Source organism: Hemitrygon akajei, chromosome 5, assembly GCF_048418815.1.
Source record: "Hemitrygon akajei chromosome 5, sHemAka1.3, whole genome shotgun sequence".
Taxonomy (NCBI): Eukaryota; Metazoa; Chordata; class Chondrichthyes; order Myliobatiformes; family Dasyatidae; genus Hemitrygon; species Hemitrygon akajei.
In genome coordinates, this window is record NC_133128.1 from 159602149 (window position 1) to 159619846 (window position 17698).

At 39.5% G+C, this 17698-nt stretch overlaps 1 protein-coding gene across 1 annotated transcript in view; it reads left to right on the top strand.

The window, feature by feature from the left end:
• Positions 1-17698, top strand: part of slc40a1 (solute carrier family 40 member 1) — a 44688-nt gene that overhangs the window by 6020 nt on the left and 20970 nt on the right. The window contains exons 3-4 of the mRNA XM_073047005.1: positions 9500-9659; positions 17568-17683. Coding sequence (XP_072903106.1) covers positions 9500-9659; positions 17568-17683 — 276 coding nt within the window. The remainder of the gene's footprint in view (positions 1-9499; positions 9660-17567; positions 17684-17698) is intronic.

The following is a 17698-nucleotide window of genomic DNA, read 5'->3' on the forward strand; positions in this document are numbered from 1 at the left end:
GCCTGTTCTTTGCTGACCTTCCAATTGTTAAGATCCCTTTCCCTGGTGAACACTGAAGAAAAGTATTCATTTACAACCTCCCTACGTCCTCTGCCTCCAGGCACATACCTTCTTCATCCCTGAGCAGTTCTACCCTCACTTTAATTATCTTTCTGCTCTTCATGTACACGTAGAATGGGTTGGGGTTTTCTTAATCTTACTGAGGTCTTTTCATGTCCCCTTCTAGCCTTCAAGTTACTTCTTAAGATCCTTCTTGCCTAACTTAGATTCTCAAGATCTCTGCCTGTTATTTGTTTACTGAACCTTAAATATGCTTTCTTCTTCCTCTTGACTAAACGTTTCACCTCTCTGAGCAACCATGGTTCTTTCACCCTATTATCCTTTTTCTGTCTCAGTGGTGCAAACCTATCCTGAACCCTGGTCCCTTAACAACTCCACATTTCTTCTCCGAAGGTGCTTGCAGTAGGGGAGTTAAGGTACTTGTTGTATCTGAATTTTCAAAAAGCTTTCAATAAGATTATCAAACAAAGGATTTTATATAAAATAAGTCCCAGGGCTAAAAATAATATAGTAAGATGTATTATTTAAGGTTGTATATGAGATTTGTTAAAGATCAGAAAACAAAGAAAAGGATTACATAGCGCTACATCAATTTGGCAGATTGCCAGAGATGGAATATTATTTAGTCCTCCACTGTAGCAATTTAGATGAAAGTAGAGGGAGCTCACTTAGTTTTTCTGCTAATATTATGCTTTATTGGAAAAGTAAGCTATTAGGATGCAAAAAGTATTGTCATCATTGGGCTAGAAGGTGACTGATGGAAAATGTCAGATTATCCATTGTGCTAGGAAAAATGGAAGAAAAAACAAAATGCAGATTAAATTATAAGATACTGGCGAATGATTGGGAAACAAAATTCATGTGTGTTTGTTCATAAAGAACAGAAAGTAAACATGCAGTTACCTTGGTGATTGTGAAGACAAATGGTCTAAATTACAAGGAGGTTGGAGTACAAAGGAGCAGAAGTTTTGCTGAGGTTGCAGAGAAGTTGCTCGGAGTACTGGGCTCTCAACATAAAGAGGGTTACACTGAGGTAGAAGAGTGTTCAGATTAGATTGACTGGGTTGTCCTTTGAGAAGAGAATATGTACGATTATCGTGTACTAATTGGAGTTTAAAAGTATCAGATGATCAACTGAGGAGAATTGGTAGGCTAAACACAGCGTGGATGTTTTTCCTGCCTGCAGTGTATAGAAATGAGCGCACTCCTTTGCTTATATAATTCATTAAAGGTTTTATGTAAAAGTACATGAATGGTAAATGTTATTATGCCACTACATCATAGGTGTGTGCCTCACTAAAGTAAAAATAAGTATAGACCATCATCTTGACTCCAGTATTTTTCTTTCAAATAGTTTGTAGTTACAAAATATAACAGATAGCATTACCTCTGTCCTCTGTTTCCTATCCTTTACATATTCTACTGCTCATTTGTATGTTCTGAATTTCATTCATCTATTATATGATAACTTTTGGAAATCTAATTTTGTAACATGCATGACTGGCTGTGTAGCCTTTAACTTCTCAAAGAAATAGCCTTTGTCAAAGCTGGAGACCAGCCACATCCTCAGTACAGATCACCAGCAGGCCTGCTGGCCATGGCATCTGATGGCAACTGAACGTCAATCTTGGCAAGCAATTAAAGTTCCCTGACTTCATCGCATCATCATCCCTGAGGCTGTCAGAAACCTGGAAGCAGGTGGTAATGGTGGAACTGACAGTTCCTCAGGAAGACCAGATTGAAGAGGATTTGAGCACGAGAAATCCAAATATCAGGAGATGGTAGAGCTGTGCGAGAGATAGGCGTGGAGGGTATAATGTAGAGGTTTTGCTGGCTGCTCACTGTGCAGAATCTCTTCTTGGCATTACAGGGGCTGTTAAGAAAAGAGTCATCAGGACCATCACAGAGTCTGCTGAGGAAGCTTTCGGATGGCTTTGGATCAAGAGATGTGACCCGCAGACCAATGCTGCTGGGATACCAGCCAGCGGCTGATCAACCCTGGCTGGGTCGCCTGGGCGAGAGTGTCTGATGTTGAAAGACCCAAAACACCCCGTGGTCCCAGATTATATCACTGATGATATTTCCCAGCACACCCTAGGATGTACAGTGCCTACAAGATGTATTCACACCCCATGGAAGTTTTCATGTTTTATTGTTTTACAACATTGAATTACAGTGGATTTAATTCGGCTTTTTTGACACTGAACAACAGAAAAAGACTTTTTTTGTGTCAAAGTGAAAATAGATCTCTACAAAGTGATCTAAATTAATTACAAAAATAAAACAAAATTGTTTGCTTAAGTGTTCATCCCCTTTAATATGACCCAACAAATCATCACTGGTGCAGCCAATTAGTTTTAGAAGTCACATAATTAGTTAAATGGAGATCACGGTGTGCAGTCAAGTTGTTTCAATTGGTTGTAGTAAAAATACACAGGTATCTGGAAGGTCCAACTACTGGTAGGTTAGTATCCTGGCAAAAACTACACCATGAAGACAACAGGACACTCCAAGCAACTCTGCAAAAAGCACAAGTCAGGAGATGGATACAAGAACATTTCCAAGTCACTGAATATCCCTTGGATTACAGTTAAGTCAATTGTCAAGAAATGGAAAGAAAATGGCACAGCTGTAAATCTGCATAGAGCAGGTTGTCCTCAAAAACTGAGTGACCATGCAAGAAGGGGACTAGTGAGGGAGGCCACCAAGAGACCTATGATAACTCTGGAGGAGTTACAAGCGTCAGTGGCTGAGATGGGAGAGACTGTGCATACAATAACTGTTGCCTGTGTGCTTCATCAGTCGCAGCTTTATGGGAGAGTGGCAAAGAGAAAGCCACTGTTGGAAAAAGACTCACATGAAATCTCAGCTAGAGTTTGCCAGAAGGCATGTGGGAGACTCTGAAGTCAGCTGGAAGAAAGTTTTATGGCCTGATGAAACCAAAATTGAGCTTTTTGGCCATCAGACTAAATAAGCCAAACACACATTCCCTACCGTAAAGTATGGGGGTGGTTTTGTCATGCTGTTGGGATGTTTCACTGCAGCAGGCCCTGGAAAGCTTGTGAAAGTAAAGCCTAAAATGAATGCAACAAAATACAGGAAATCCTGGAGGAAAACCTGATGCAGTCTACAAGAGAACTGCGACTCGGGAGAAGAATTGTTTTCCAGCAAGATAATGACCCCAAGCATAAAGTCAAAGCTATACAGAAATGGGTCAAAAACAATAAAGTTACTGTCCTGGAGTGGCCAAGTCAGAGTCCAGACCTCAATCCAATTGCGAATTTGTGGTTGGACTTGGAAAAAGGCTGTTCACTCACAATCCCCATATAATCTGACAAAGCTTTAGCAGTTTTATAAAGAAGAATGGGGGAAAAATTGCGGTGTTCAGATCTGCAAAGCTGATAGAGGCCTATACACATGGACTCAAGCCTGTAATTGCTGCCAAAGTTGCATCTACTTGAAGGGGGTGAATACCTATGCAATCAATTATTTAGTGTTTTATATTTGTAATTAATTTAGATCATTTTGTAGAGATGTGTTTTCACTTTGACATGAATCTTTTCCTGTTGATCAGAGTCAATAAAAGCCAAATTTAAAACCACTGTGATTCAATGTTATAAAACATGAAAACTTCCGGGAGAGTGGGGTGAATACTTTCATAGTGTCATTGAATTTTATCCCCCAGCAACAGGACACTAGGCCTGCAATCTTCTCTCCAGCTAGCAACAATGCTGCCTTTCATTTGCTCTGCCATTGACTTAGACCTTATGCTCCTGCTATTTGATCTCTCTGTTGTGGAAAGTAACCCAAATAACTCCATACACAATTACTTATTTTATACATGCAAGTAAATCCCAGTTCAGAAAAATACAGCCATAACACAAAGCATCATTCTCCACTAATGGCGGAATCCTCACAGTTCTCCATTATTACTAATGTAGTGCTATCAATTCCTTCCTACAATGTAATAACTGGAACTGGATACGTTGCAATTTGGCACTTCTACCAAAATATTCTCCAGGCAATTAAATTCTGTCAAGATTGTTTCAAGTCATTTCCAGTACACAAGAGTATAGGAGAACAATATAATTGTTACTCCGGATCCAGTGCAGCACAAAAACAGAATAAAATAAAATAAAGAAGACAATAATTAAAAAAACAATAAATATAAATGCCTAAGATAGATTATATACCGTACATTGATTGTATGTCCGTAAAGTAACACAAGGCATGCGTGTGTCTGTATGTAAGGTAACTGATGGGAAATGATGAAGTAGTGGTGGTGGAGGGGTGGGTTAGTGGGTGGAAGTGTTGATCAGCCTTATTGTTAAAATAACTGTGAGTCTTGTAGTCCTGGTGTGGATGCTTTGTCTCCTCCTTGGTGGGACAAACAGTCCATGAGCAGGGTGGGTGAGAACCTCCTTGATGTTACTTGCCCTTTTCCAACACCTTTCTGTATATCTGTCCTTGATGGCGGGTGGGCTGGCGCTAGTGATGCATTGGACAGTTTTGAATACCCATTGTAGAAACTTCCTGTCTGCCACGATGCGGCTTCCGTGCAAGACAGTGATGCTCTTTACTGCACGCCTCTAGAACGACGTGAGTAGAGATGTGCATAGCCCAGCACTCCTCAGCCTTGAGACATTGGTGAGCATTTGCAGATGAGAACTCTTGTATTCGAAGTGCAGGTGTGATCTGTACATTGAAGGTGGCCAATCAAAGACCTCAGAATGATCATGTCTGAAATTACAGAGAAAATTCAAAAGCAGGGTTGAAAAGCCTATGTGCTGTCATTGAAAAGATGGAACAGGAATGAACTATTGCCAACAATTTCTGAAACGATACACAGTGTCACTACCTCCTCCCACAGATGCTGTCTGGCCTGCTGAGCTCTGCCAGCATTTTGTGTTTTTATTTATTTCCAGCATCTGCAGATTCACTCGTGTTGCATCAATGAGTTGCTGCGTGAGTTTGAGTATGTCAAGTGGGGTCATTGACTGATAATATCCATTCCTCTGAGGAAAACTGATGTGCAGGAAATTCTACTTTATACACAAAACAGAATGAAAACGATTGCAAGAATTTGTTATAAACAGGCCTTATTTGGAAGTGACCATAAATCATTGTTAAGCAAATACAGTGTTTTTATCAAATTTGTACGAACAAGCTGACAAAGACACATCAATGCAATAGTGGTCGTGGTATTCCATACCCTTTCAGAGAGTGTTTGTGAAAAAGTAATGTAACAGTTTCCTGATACTAAATGATACCCACATAGAGTGGGTTGAAGTGAAACATACTGGTTGATGTACCATGAGTATACAGGTGTCCACCCCCCCTCCTTTACAAAGGTATAGCGTTCCTATGATACCTTCCTTAAGCCGAAATGGCATAAAGTGAAGAACCATTAATTTATATGGGAAAAACTGTCGTAAAAGCTAAAGTCCTCTTTTTAATGTGAAAACAGGTTACTAATGTAGGTCTTTTGTGAAAGCAAAGTGGCGTAAAGCGAACACTTGTAAAGCGAACATTCGTAAAGCGGGGGACACCTGTATGTGCATGACAATGACCCTAAGTTTCAATAACTCTGCTTGTAAACGTCATGTAGCAAGTATAAGTCAGTCATGTTTCTTCAAATCAACTGCTTTAAATGGAGCAGCTGAAAAGTTACTCAGAATAGATGAGAAAGCACCCAAGTAGCCAGTGTAGAGCGATAGTCAAAACTAAACGTGAAGCGTCACTTGGACAATCTCTAGCTGAAGTACGGAACAACCCTGCAAACTACCCCACAATGTACACTTGCCAAACTCTGGTAAGGAAACGGAGAACACAGTTGAGCTTTGTTCAACGAAATTTTGCTTCCACAGCTGCAAAAAACTGGTTAAGTCAAACATGTCACTGTGATACCAATCAGAAAAAAAGCATTTTCAGGCAAAATAAGCTTGTTTGGATTCTCAGCTTTCCAGGGATCAAGGACTTCACAAGGAGGAGATAGCAATCATAAGAGAGGTTTGCAAAAACAAGTCTTTATGAAGGTCAAATGATCATTCAAGTCTGGATGGTGAATCTCATGGTCATAAAGTTGTCTCTGAGTTGGGTCCAGGCTAGTCGGACAGAACCTGAACTTATTTCAGATTCAGAACCAAGCAGTGTTAAAGTATTTGGCAAGAAGAAAGATGCTGAAAACTGTTTCTGGAGTGGATTTACTCTTGTTAAATTAAAAAAGAGATCTGGTGAAGTGTGTAAGTTGATACTTGTACATCATGTGGAAAAGGAGAGAAACAAAACTCCCATTTCATAAACACAAGCGATTCTGCAGATGCTAGAAGTTAAGGACTTATTGATGAAGGGTCTTGGCCTGAAATGTTGACTGTTTAGTCCACTCCATTGATGCTGTGTGACTTGCTGAATTCCTCCAGCAATTTATGTGTTCTGTTCAAAACTCCTGTTTCCATTAGATAAATGGAAAAAATGTATCTATATGAATGGATATACTGTTTTATGTAATGTGTGTGGATATGCAGTTGGACAAGTGAACTGTGACACCATATGTAACAGGATCTTGAATACCAAACATGTATATTGATTACTGTAATTGTTTAGCCTTTCAGAATAAACTATTGCCTCTTTTCATGAATACATGCTGTGCATTAATAGATTTGAGAAGTTGTTATGGATTAGATGTAGAGCTATTAGGAGAAAAGTTAAGAAGCACTTTTTTGGCCAGAGTCTGGAGCTTCATTATACAAATAGTTTTTCATTTTGTTCCATTGTTAAAATGAAACTTTTGTTCACCAGAGGTATTAAGGGATACAGAACAAAGGCAGCTGTTTAGAATTGCATTGCACATCTGTCAAAATCTCATTGAGTTGGCAGAACAGATTCAAGAGTTTAAATCACAAACACGATAAAATTTGCAGATGCTGGAAATGCAAAGTAAAACACCCAAAATGCTGGAGGAACTCAGCAGGTCAGTCAGCATCTATGAAAAAGAGTAAACGGTTGATGTTTTGGGCCAAGACCTGGATCCTCCAGCATTTTGCATGTGTTGCTCAAGAGGTTAAATGACAGAGCCCTATTCTTATGTACTGCTATATCAAGCTGACACTTCGAAGAAGGATTATACATGTCAACAGTGTGAGAGTAAATCATTGATCTGCTGACAAAATGGTTGCTGGTGTAACCCAAAGTTCTGGGAACCAGACTTTTATATTTGCTGTGCTCCAGAAGTCATGTAGGAAACCAGTTCCTGAGAAGATTTACTGTAGCAGTGAGATTGTGATTCAATAATTGATTCCGTTCCATCAGTGCTCAGTCTGACCCATTTATAATCAACTGGCTGTGCATAAGGCAGAGATGGTAAACGTGGTTAGAGCCACGTTAGTTTCAAAAGTTAGTTTTTAAAAGAATTGTAATAAATCCAATAAATGTATTTTCTGATAAAGAATCTTAATTTTACCCAATACTCAATATGCTGAAATGCTGAAAGGAACTCTCTTGAATCATTTCCCTGATGCACCATCAATAACTCACTCTGAGACGTAAAAGCGAGGTCTCGGCTTTTATTGACTGGAAGAAGGAACGAGCAGTGAGTGACCACCGTACCACATCCTGGAGACTGAGAGGCCGGGCTCAGACCTCCATCACCTTTATACAGGGGTCTGTGGGAGGAGCCACAGGAGCAGTCATCAGGGGCGTGTCCAGACAATTCCCTTAGAAGTCCAATCTGAGTTTAGAAGGTACAACTCTTCCATTACACCGGCCAATAACCTGGCCTCATTTTCTCAGGCAATGTATGGTCAGTGATGATGTAGCTGTCGGATTACACTGAATAAAAAAGATTTTGCTTCCTGAATACTTTTGGGTGTATCTTATGGATTTTGTGCTACTGGTCATAAAAATCACTATGAAATTTTCCTATCGTGCACAGTTTGTTTTGGAATATTTGGTATTTCAATTCACAATTCAAGTCCATTAGCCACATTGTAAGCTGAAAAGGTTTCAATCTTGTCCAGACATGCCTGTGCTTTGTGTTTCCAGCATGACCCTCAACAATGGTGTATTTTTATTGATCCTTCAGTGTTAAGCCTGAAAACTGTGCCTCTGCACAATGGCAATATCCACCCTTCAATAGCAATCGACTGTGCAGTATACATGAAAGAAAACTACCGAAATTTGTGTGTCTTCTTGAAACACAAACAGTACAGCAACTACAATTGGAACATCTGTGGTGATCTGAAAGTAGTGGTGCTGTTACTCGGAACGCTGCTCGGATACACCAAGCAGTATTGTTTCATTTGTGAATGGGACAGCCGTGCTAAAGAATCTCATTACTTTAAAAGGATTGGCCACTCTGTAAACATTTGGTTCCAGGGCAAAAAAAGTGAGACTCATAAACCACTTTTATGAGTGACCCGAAGGGTTTCGGCCCGAAACGTCGTCACTACCTCCTCCCATAGATGCTGTCTGGCCTGCTGAGTTCTGCCAGCATTTTGTGTGTTTATTTATTTCCAGCATCTGCAGATTCACTTGTGTTGCCAACAAAAGTAGTTTTGCCTCCTCTTCATATAAAACTAGGGCTTAAGAAAAGTGATGAACAAGGAAAGTGAAGGAATTTGATATTTGAGACCGATGTTTCCCAGAATAACTAATGCCAAAATTAAGGAAGGCATTTTTGTTGGTCCAACCATCAAACAGGTCATCAATGACCGGTAATTTGAAGAACTTCTAGTGGGACCAGTGAAAATCACATGGAAGGCACTCAAGGATGTTGTTGAAAATTTTCTTAGCAACTGCAGCAAACCAAACTACGTGCAACTGGTCGACAACATGTTTCAAGCACACAAAACCATGCAGTGCAATATGTGAATAAAGATTCATTTTCTGCATTCCCATTTAAACTTCTTCTCTGTGAATCTTGGCACTGCCAGTGATGAGCATGGTGAAAGGTTTCACCAGGACATTGCGGTCATGGAGAAATGGTATCAGGGCAACTGGAATCCATCAATGCTGGCTGATTATTGTTGGACACTTAAGTGAGAAACCTGAGACAAATGAAAATCATCAACAAAGCATTTTAGCTTAGTTGAACTACTGCATAGTGTCAGCACTGTTATGCAATTAAGCACATTATTTTCAATAAAAGTTAATTTCTTGTTTCTCTAAATTCTTATGTGATACATGTAGTCTGAACTTATATTTGCATTCGGCTTCAAGCGGTCTATCGTAACCACAGAAAAATTTTGAGCAATCAACACTTACGAAAAAAAGTGTTATATGGACTAAACAAGTTGCTGGCCTGCAGATCATCTTCAGCCTGAAGTCATTGATAAAGATGTTAATTCTTAATCAAATTTAAAATTCTTTTAACTGGAAACAGGTTAAGATGCTTAATTTGCTAAGGATTGCACTTCAGTTTGTGGTCTGTGCTTTGTTACAGGGAGATCGAATGTGGCACTTTGCTGTGGCAGTGTTCCTGGTGGAACTTTACGGCAACAGTCTGCTTCTGACCGCGGTGTATGGTTTGGTCGTGGCTGGGTCAGTCCTGTTGCTGGGAGCTATCATTGGCGATTGGGTGGACAAAACGTCCAGACTTAAAGGTACGAGCTGGCACATTACACATCACCTCTGTGTACAAACCTTTTAAATATAGAGATTTGGAAAAAAGAAAAAAACAATTAGCCATTTATTGCAATGGCAACATGCTGTGCAAGGATTAGAACAATGAAGATAACTAACTAATATGAGACTGTTAGTTTAGTACAAAGGCATGTAAACAGGAGAAGACCATTGAGTCCATTGAAATAGCTCATCTATTCAACCATAACGTAGCTAAATAGTGTTTAAACTCTATTTAACAGCTCTGTCTATTGTCATGCATACCCTTCCCTAACCAAACCTTACTCAATTGAAATGTATTTAATTCAACCTTAAAAATGTGATATGACTCACCATCCTCGGTTTCTGGTGTGAGGGCAAGGTAAGTTCTAGATTCCGACATACTCTCTGATGAAATAAATGACCCCCTCCCAACCCCATTCTTTCCTAGGTAAATGGCCTAAATTCAAAGTTGTGCCACACAATCCATTCTTTGAGATATTGAATATTTCTATTGCTAAAAAGTCATTGTCATTATATAAACTCAATTAGATTGGGCTACAACTATCTAATCGAAAGGAATGCAAAGCAATGTTATAAAATCTGTCATATTTTAATGCTTTAAACAACCCCAGGTAATATCTTGAGATGTATTTCCTAAAATCCTGCTTTTAACTGAAGCAGTCCAGGTTGTGTCTGACCCTACTCCTGCACAACTTAGGGAAACATTTCTTCACTTCAGTTGTCCAAGTCTATAGAGATAAAGTTCAACATTTTTTTTGTACCCTTTGCACAAGTGTTTGGTGATTTTTATATCTAAGTTCCCGAGAAAGAGCTGTAATGTTAGGGGAAAAGATTTTACATTCATCAAACAGTGAAAATGTGAATTAAGTTGCACTAAATCAGACTCTATTTTAAATCTGGACTTCAGGTACAACTTTGGTCCTAATTTCCAGTATGAACTTTCTTCCAACACTTGTTCCAGAAAATCTCCCAATGTATTTAATGCCCATTTCTTAACTCCAGTGGCAAGTGCAAATGTGAGTATCTCCTGTAGAGGTTGCACGAAATCTACACCTTTTCTTACAACTAGTTAGCAGGCCATTGTTGGGAGAGGGCAAATGGATTAGTGCTAGCCACAGCAATGCTATATAGCCTGCTTAATGAGCAGAAGTGGGCATTTTATTGGCAGTCAACCCCTGTGAAGCTGTTCCAAGTACAAGCTTTATCATTATTCAGTCAGGTGCTAAGTGTGCACTAAATGGCCCTTTTAGCTCAGCACATGACCTACCTATCTTGGACAGTCTTTTCTGCCAAAATTGGAGTGCAAGAAATCATCCCTAAATCACTTACCAGAAAGATTCAAAGTGTGTTGCTTCTTTCTTGTACATCAGGTTATTCAATGATATTTTAAAAAAAAGATCCTTGTCATAAAAGATTTCATAAATTATTTATCTGTTTTTATGTACTAACACAATTTGCATTCTTTAATTTGAAACAAATTTACTTATTGAAAATTGCTTATACAAAAAGACTACCTAGCTTACTCAATAATAGCAAATGTGATATCTCTAGTTAGATGGCACCCCTATGCAAAGTTTACATGATATTGAAATTCTTTCTACAAAATGATACAAATTCAACAAGAGAAGTACAGAAATAATTGTATCATATTTTATTACAGCTTAGTACTCGTTATATTACTTTAAAGACTAAACTAGAAAATAAGAACATTTGTTATTTTTATCTGGTAAAAGAATAGTTAACCAGCTGTATCTGGTCACGAGAACAATAGTATTGGTATACATAAAGGAAGTGTAGCAGCAAGCTCGGAAGTTAAACATATTTTTCGTAGCAACACATACAAAATGGAGGAACTCAGCAGGTCAGGCCTAAGTCCAAGGTGTCTGTCGGTCAGTGTCGACCATGGATATTGCCTCCTAGCTGTCTAGATACGCAAGCCTAGGTGGAAAGATATGGAGAACAAGCTGTTGCCCGTGTAGCAAACTCCTCTTCGCCACACATCTGATGAACCCAAAGGAGAAGCAGAGTCTGATACAGTTTGGTACCAGCAGCATCACAGGAGTTGCCACACAACATCAAACTCAATGTCAGACTGCCTTAGGGACTCCAGCTCTGGATTTTTCCCTCGGGGGTTTACTCCTGAGGCCTTCCCCATGAGTGGGTATAGCCGCAAGGCAGCAGAGGTTTGAGATCAGAGCTTTCCTTCGCCTAGATGAGCTGCCAATCATGGCTGATAAGCCCCATTTGCACTTAGCAACTGTTTTAAGGCGCCAGTAACCTGCCTTTGTCCCTTCTCCTGGCAGTTGAAACATAGAAATCTTCGGCCCACAACGTTGTACTGTCCACGTAACCAACCCTAGAAACTGCCTAGAATTTCCCTACCGAACAGCCCTCTTTTTTTCTCTAAGCTCTGCCAGGTTCCACCAGGCTTCGTACCTAAGCCACACATGAAGGCCAGGGCTGGACTTGGTTGTCAGAGGCTATTTGAGGTGCACACCACAGGGAGCACTTAATAGTTTGTGGGAGCTTTTTCCCACTACCACCACCGTTTATAACAATGAAAATTTCTATGGAAGTGAATAAAGTATTGATGTTTTGGGCCAAGTTCAGAACTGAAATGGAAGAGTCAAGACACGTGAACGTTTTCTCATTGCAGTCTATTCTCTAGTATCGCAAGGCTGTCACTAGTCAGTTCCACTGTTTTTTTAATCGATTGAATTATGCCTTTGCATTTCAAATCTGTTATTCCTTGAAGTCCTCTAATTATTCTGTCTCTGACTCCTATTATTGCCCTCAATTTAACACTTACTTTCACTTTTCGTTTCAACTTCACTGAATCAACTTCTCTACTTTATTTATTTCTTCAGGTTGCAGTTTGCATTTATACAGTTTGAATTTTCCAGAGATGAAATTCTTAAGTGTGCTGTAGATACCAAATGAATTTACTGTGTATATTTGGATAGTAAGTTGGTATATCATACACTGTCAACTTGGGAAAAATATCATTGTTCTTTCCTTTCACTGGGTCAAAATCCTGGTGCTCTCTCCCTAACAGCATTGTGGGCTTATCCTCAGGTCAAGGATTGCAGTGCTCCATGAAAACAGCTCAGTGCAACGCTCCTGGTCATTCTCAAGTGCAGTTACAGATGGGCAATTAAATGCTGGCTCAGTCTGCAAAACCCACATTCTTTAAGAATGTAAAAATATTTTCATTCCCGATAATTAACATATTCATCTATTTCCAATAATGTTTGGTGGATCATGAATGACGCACTGGTGTTTAAGTTATGTTTGGATTGGCTAAATATGTTAGAGATTCTGTAAGAAATGATTCTTGAGCCCACATTACATTTGCTCTGCTGTGGCTTTGAAGAAGTTGTGGTTCAGGAATAGGGCGGTTGGGAGGCAGAGTGGAATTAAAGGGTGAGGAAAAGGTTACTAGGCTTCTGTAAAATTCTTTAAAAAAATGTTTTACTGGTTTCTCCTGCCTAATAAACAATCATTTCATTAAAATAAAGGTATTGCTGCCTTCTAGGTTGAAAAGTTGTGTGGTTATACTCCATTTTAAGTAATTAAATTGTTCTGACGGATGGTGGTCGGACTGTATTTATTCAGGCTCTCTGACTGTGCCATCAGACCCTCTTCCTGTTTTCTTTTTCCCCATAGCCCTGCAAATCCTTCTTTCTCATGTACATGTCCATTTCCCTCTCAAAAGTCTTGGATTGCTTTCACCAACACTGGAGGCAGTGAATTCCAATTAAAGTACTGTGTGCATTTTTAAAAAAAACAGAATTAATCTCCCTGCACTATTTGCTGATTTCTTTAAATTTTTGCCCTCATTCCTTAGGAACAGTTAGTTTCTCTCTATGTATCTTATCTCAACCCATCATGATCCTGCATACTTCTATCAAATCTCCTCCTAAACCTTGTATATTCCATGGAGAATAACATTTGCAGTAACTTTTGCACAAGTATTTATAACATCAAAAACTATATAAAGTAGCCTATTGATTAAGTTTCAGGATGACAACCAGAGGCCAGGTTCATTGTTTCAGGAAAATAATTTCAAATAACAGTTTCAATCATGATAATTGTGAAGCGACAATATTGATGTAAAAACACATCAGATTCTCTAATGTCCTACAGGGAAGAAAATCTATTGTTCTCATCCAATCTGCCCAGTAGGTAACTACAGACTCATCAACATGATCGACACCTAATAGATTCCTTAAGGCAGTAGTGGTCCCCAACAACCGGGCCGCTGCCAGTGGGGACCACTGCCTTAAGGGACAGAGACAGACAATAAATACTAAGGTTGTTAGTAATGTCCACAGTCATGAATTAATAAAACAGTCTAATCAACACTTTCTTTGTCTATCTACAACATTCCAACATTGATTTAATAATTCCTTGGTCATTCAGAGCCAAGGAATATGTTGTGAGAGACAAAATAAACTCAATACTTCCTCAAAGTAAAGACAATGAATAGTTTGAGATGGTATGTTTTAGCCTTATTGGGAAAAATAATGAAGATAACTCTGTGCCTAGGTATATGTGGCTCTTGTGACATATTTGCTTTACAACTAGTGTGAGATGTGTTCATAAAAGACATAGATGTTAGAAGATCTAGAAGTTTTATTTCACTCCATGAGACTCCACCTTCTTAGGGCAGAGGTCAACAAAATAGAGATTTATGGTGAAATGCGGCCCTCACAAGGCAACTGGAAATTTAAATTAAGTGCAGCTTAATGCTGCTCACATGGCAAGAACAGATCAGCTAAAACATGAGTTGGCTCAACATGGCCACACGAGTACTCTGCACTATTTGCTCATTACTTTTCCCTCTGCTGACAGTCACCCAGCTACCTGCATCCTGCAGCTTAGGTGTGACTACCTCCCTGTAGCTCCTATCTATCATTCCTTCATTCTCTTGAATGAGCTGAAGGTCATCCAGCTGCCGCTCCAGATCCATAACACAACCTGCACCCAGGTGCACATCTCGCGGATGTAGCAGTCAGGGAGACTAGAGATCCTCCTAGATCTCCTATACCTTGAATGAGACATATCTCCGAAAATGAGGGAAGAGATTGCTGAGCCCTTTGCAATAATCTTTGTGTCCTCACTGACCACAGGAGCAGTTCTAGAAGATTGGAGGGCGGCAAATGTTATTCCTTTGTTCGAGAAAAGTAATAGGGATTACCCTGGGAATTATGACCAATGAACCTTATGCCAGTGGTGATGAAACTGTTGGGGAGGATGCTTAGAGACAGGATTTACGAGCATTTCGGGAAGTATAGTGTGATTAGAGATAATCAGCATAGCTTTGTGAGGGGCAGGTCGTGCCTCATGAGCCTAGTTGAATTCTTCGAGGGGGTGACAAAACAACTGGATAAAGGTAGAGAATGGGTGGGGTATATATGGATTTTAGTAATGCATTCACCAAGGTTTCCATGGGAGGCTCATTCGGAAAATCAGGAGGCATGGGAACTTGGCTGTGTGGAGTCAGAATTGGCTTGCCCACAGAAGGCAGAGGATGGTAGGACATGAAGTCTATTCTGCCTGGAGGTTGGTGACCAGTGGCGTTCCGCGGGGATCTGTTCTGGGGCCTGTACTCTTAGTGACTTTTATAAATGATTTGGCTGACAAAGTGGAAGGAGTGTTAGTATGTTTGCAGATGTCCTGAAGATCAGTGGTGTTGTGGATGGCATAGAAGGTTTTCATAATTACAATGAGGCATTAACAGGATACAGAGCTGGGATTAGACGTGGCAGATGGAGTTCAACCCAGAAAAGTTTGAAGTAACACACTTTGGAAGTGTGATGGAATAGAGGGATCTTGCAGTCCATGTTCATAGATCCCTCAAAATTGCCATGCAAGTTGATAGGGCTGTTAAGAAGGCATATGGTGTGTTTGCCTTTATTAGTCAAGGGGTTAAGTTCAGGAGTCGTGCGGTTATATTGCAGCTCTAAAAAACCTGGTTAGATCACACTTGGAGTATTGTGTTCAGTTTTAGTCGTCTCATTATAGGAAGGATGTGGAAGTTTTAGAGGGGTGCAGAGGAGATTTACCAGGATGATGCCTGGACTAGGGGGCATAGAGCATAGGTTGAGCAAACTAGAGCTTTTCTCATTGGAGCAAAGGAGGATGAGAGGTAACTCGATAGAACTGTATCAAATGAAGAGGCTTAGATAGAGTGGACAGACAGGGACTTGTTTCCACAGTGCAAATGGCTAATACAATGGGGCAAAATTTTGAGGTGATGAGAGGGAAGTAAAGGGGGATGTCAGAGTAAGTTTTAAGGATCATGAGTGGTGGGTACATGCATTGTGTGCTGGGGTGGTTGTAGAGGCAGATATATTAAGGACATTTAAGAAACTCTTAGGCAGATGGATGGAAAAAATGGAGTGCTATATGGAAGGGATGGGATTGATCGTAGAGTAGGTTTAAAGGTCAGCACAACATAGTGTGCTGAAGGGCCTCTACTGTGCTGTACTGTACTATATTTCATGTTCTATTTCCAAAGTTAGCTTGTTTAAAAAGGTACAGAACAGAGTAGTTTAGCTGCTATTTATATTCTCAGCTTTAGGAGTATTTTGGGCCTCATATTGTGGATACTTTGTTTTTCTTTTGCTTACGATTTCCTTCCTTTTTAACAGTGGAGTCTGTTTTGTTTTGATTCTCCTCCTCAGCTTTGTTCTCATTTTTGCTTTATTCCTACTTGCACAATCAGATTCATTTTGCTTTTTGTATTTTCAACATTTGTAACTTGTGTAACTTCCTAATCAGAGCAAGACATCAGTGGAGTTTAAAGTTAAGTCTCACGCAAGGAGATGCTAGAAGTGGTGTGAGCAAAGAGAAGGGTTTAAGGGTCATCTGAAAGCAGAATTAGCAAGTGTATTCCAGAACTTAGAGACTAGTGACCAGGGCAATTTGTAGCAAAAATTGAAAGATTGTGTTATTCAAGTCAGACTATTGAATGCTGCGTATCTTTTGGAACATGGTAGTATAGGACATGGTGCCTAGAAGTCAGTGAATAGAAATTGGACATGAAAGCCACTCTAGGAATGTCATTTCTATGCCCTGGCAAATTTTAAAGCTCTGCATTGTGTTGCAGGGCTGCTTTTTATGCCATGAAATCTGTGTCTTTCATAAATATCTCCCAGTTAACAAAATGAACTTCACTTTCAGTGGATACTGGCATGGAATGGCTAATTAGTATGGTGAAAAAGAAAGAGGGAAAATACAAAAAAAAATTGAATAGTGTTCAACACTGTTTATTCAATTTGTAATAATGGAGTTGGATAAGCTATTTCAGTCATTTCTGTTGCACAAGAAACTTAAAAAAAAGAACAATCTACATGCCGGGGAGTTGAAAGGGAATAAAAAGATATACAAGAACTAACATTTTAGAATAACTTGCTGGCAGAGAACCTCAGTTACTTGGAATGCACATCAGTGATTTGTCAGTATTGATTAATGGGTGGAAAATCTGGCTTGGGGAAGGTGCATGATTTCATGTCTTGCTGGAATATTTCCACGGACGATCCTTCCTAGCCATATCGTTTCAGAAAACTGCGGTGCAAAAAATCCTAAACGAGACGAATCCCACCTACTGATAATTTCACTGGAATTCCACTCTGTTCCCATGCTTTTCAAAAAAAAATGGAATTAGGCATCCAGAATTTAGTTGTGACATATCTCTGACTTACATGATATCTTAATTAAACTTATTGATCCAAAAATTGTAAAACGTTGAACCTGTAATATCTAAACTGTGAACTAATAGCACAGCACTGCAATATATTGATTTTTAATTTATAAAAATAATTTGTGAGTAATTGTGATTCATTTCAATATAACCAATTCTTTTCTCACTCCTACGATAGTTGTCCAAATATCCTTGGTTGTTCAGAATGTCTCCGTCATCATTTGTGGCATCATCCTGATGATGGTCTTTCTGTTTAAACCTTCTCTTGTCACCATGTTCCAAGGATGGCTACTCGTAAGTTTTCAACTA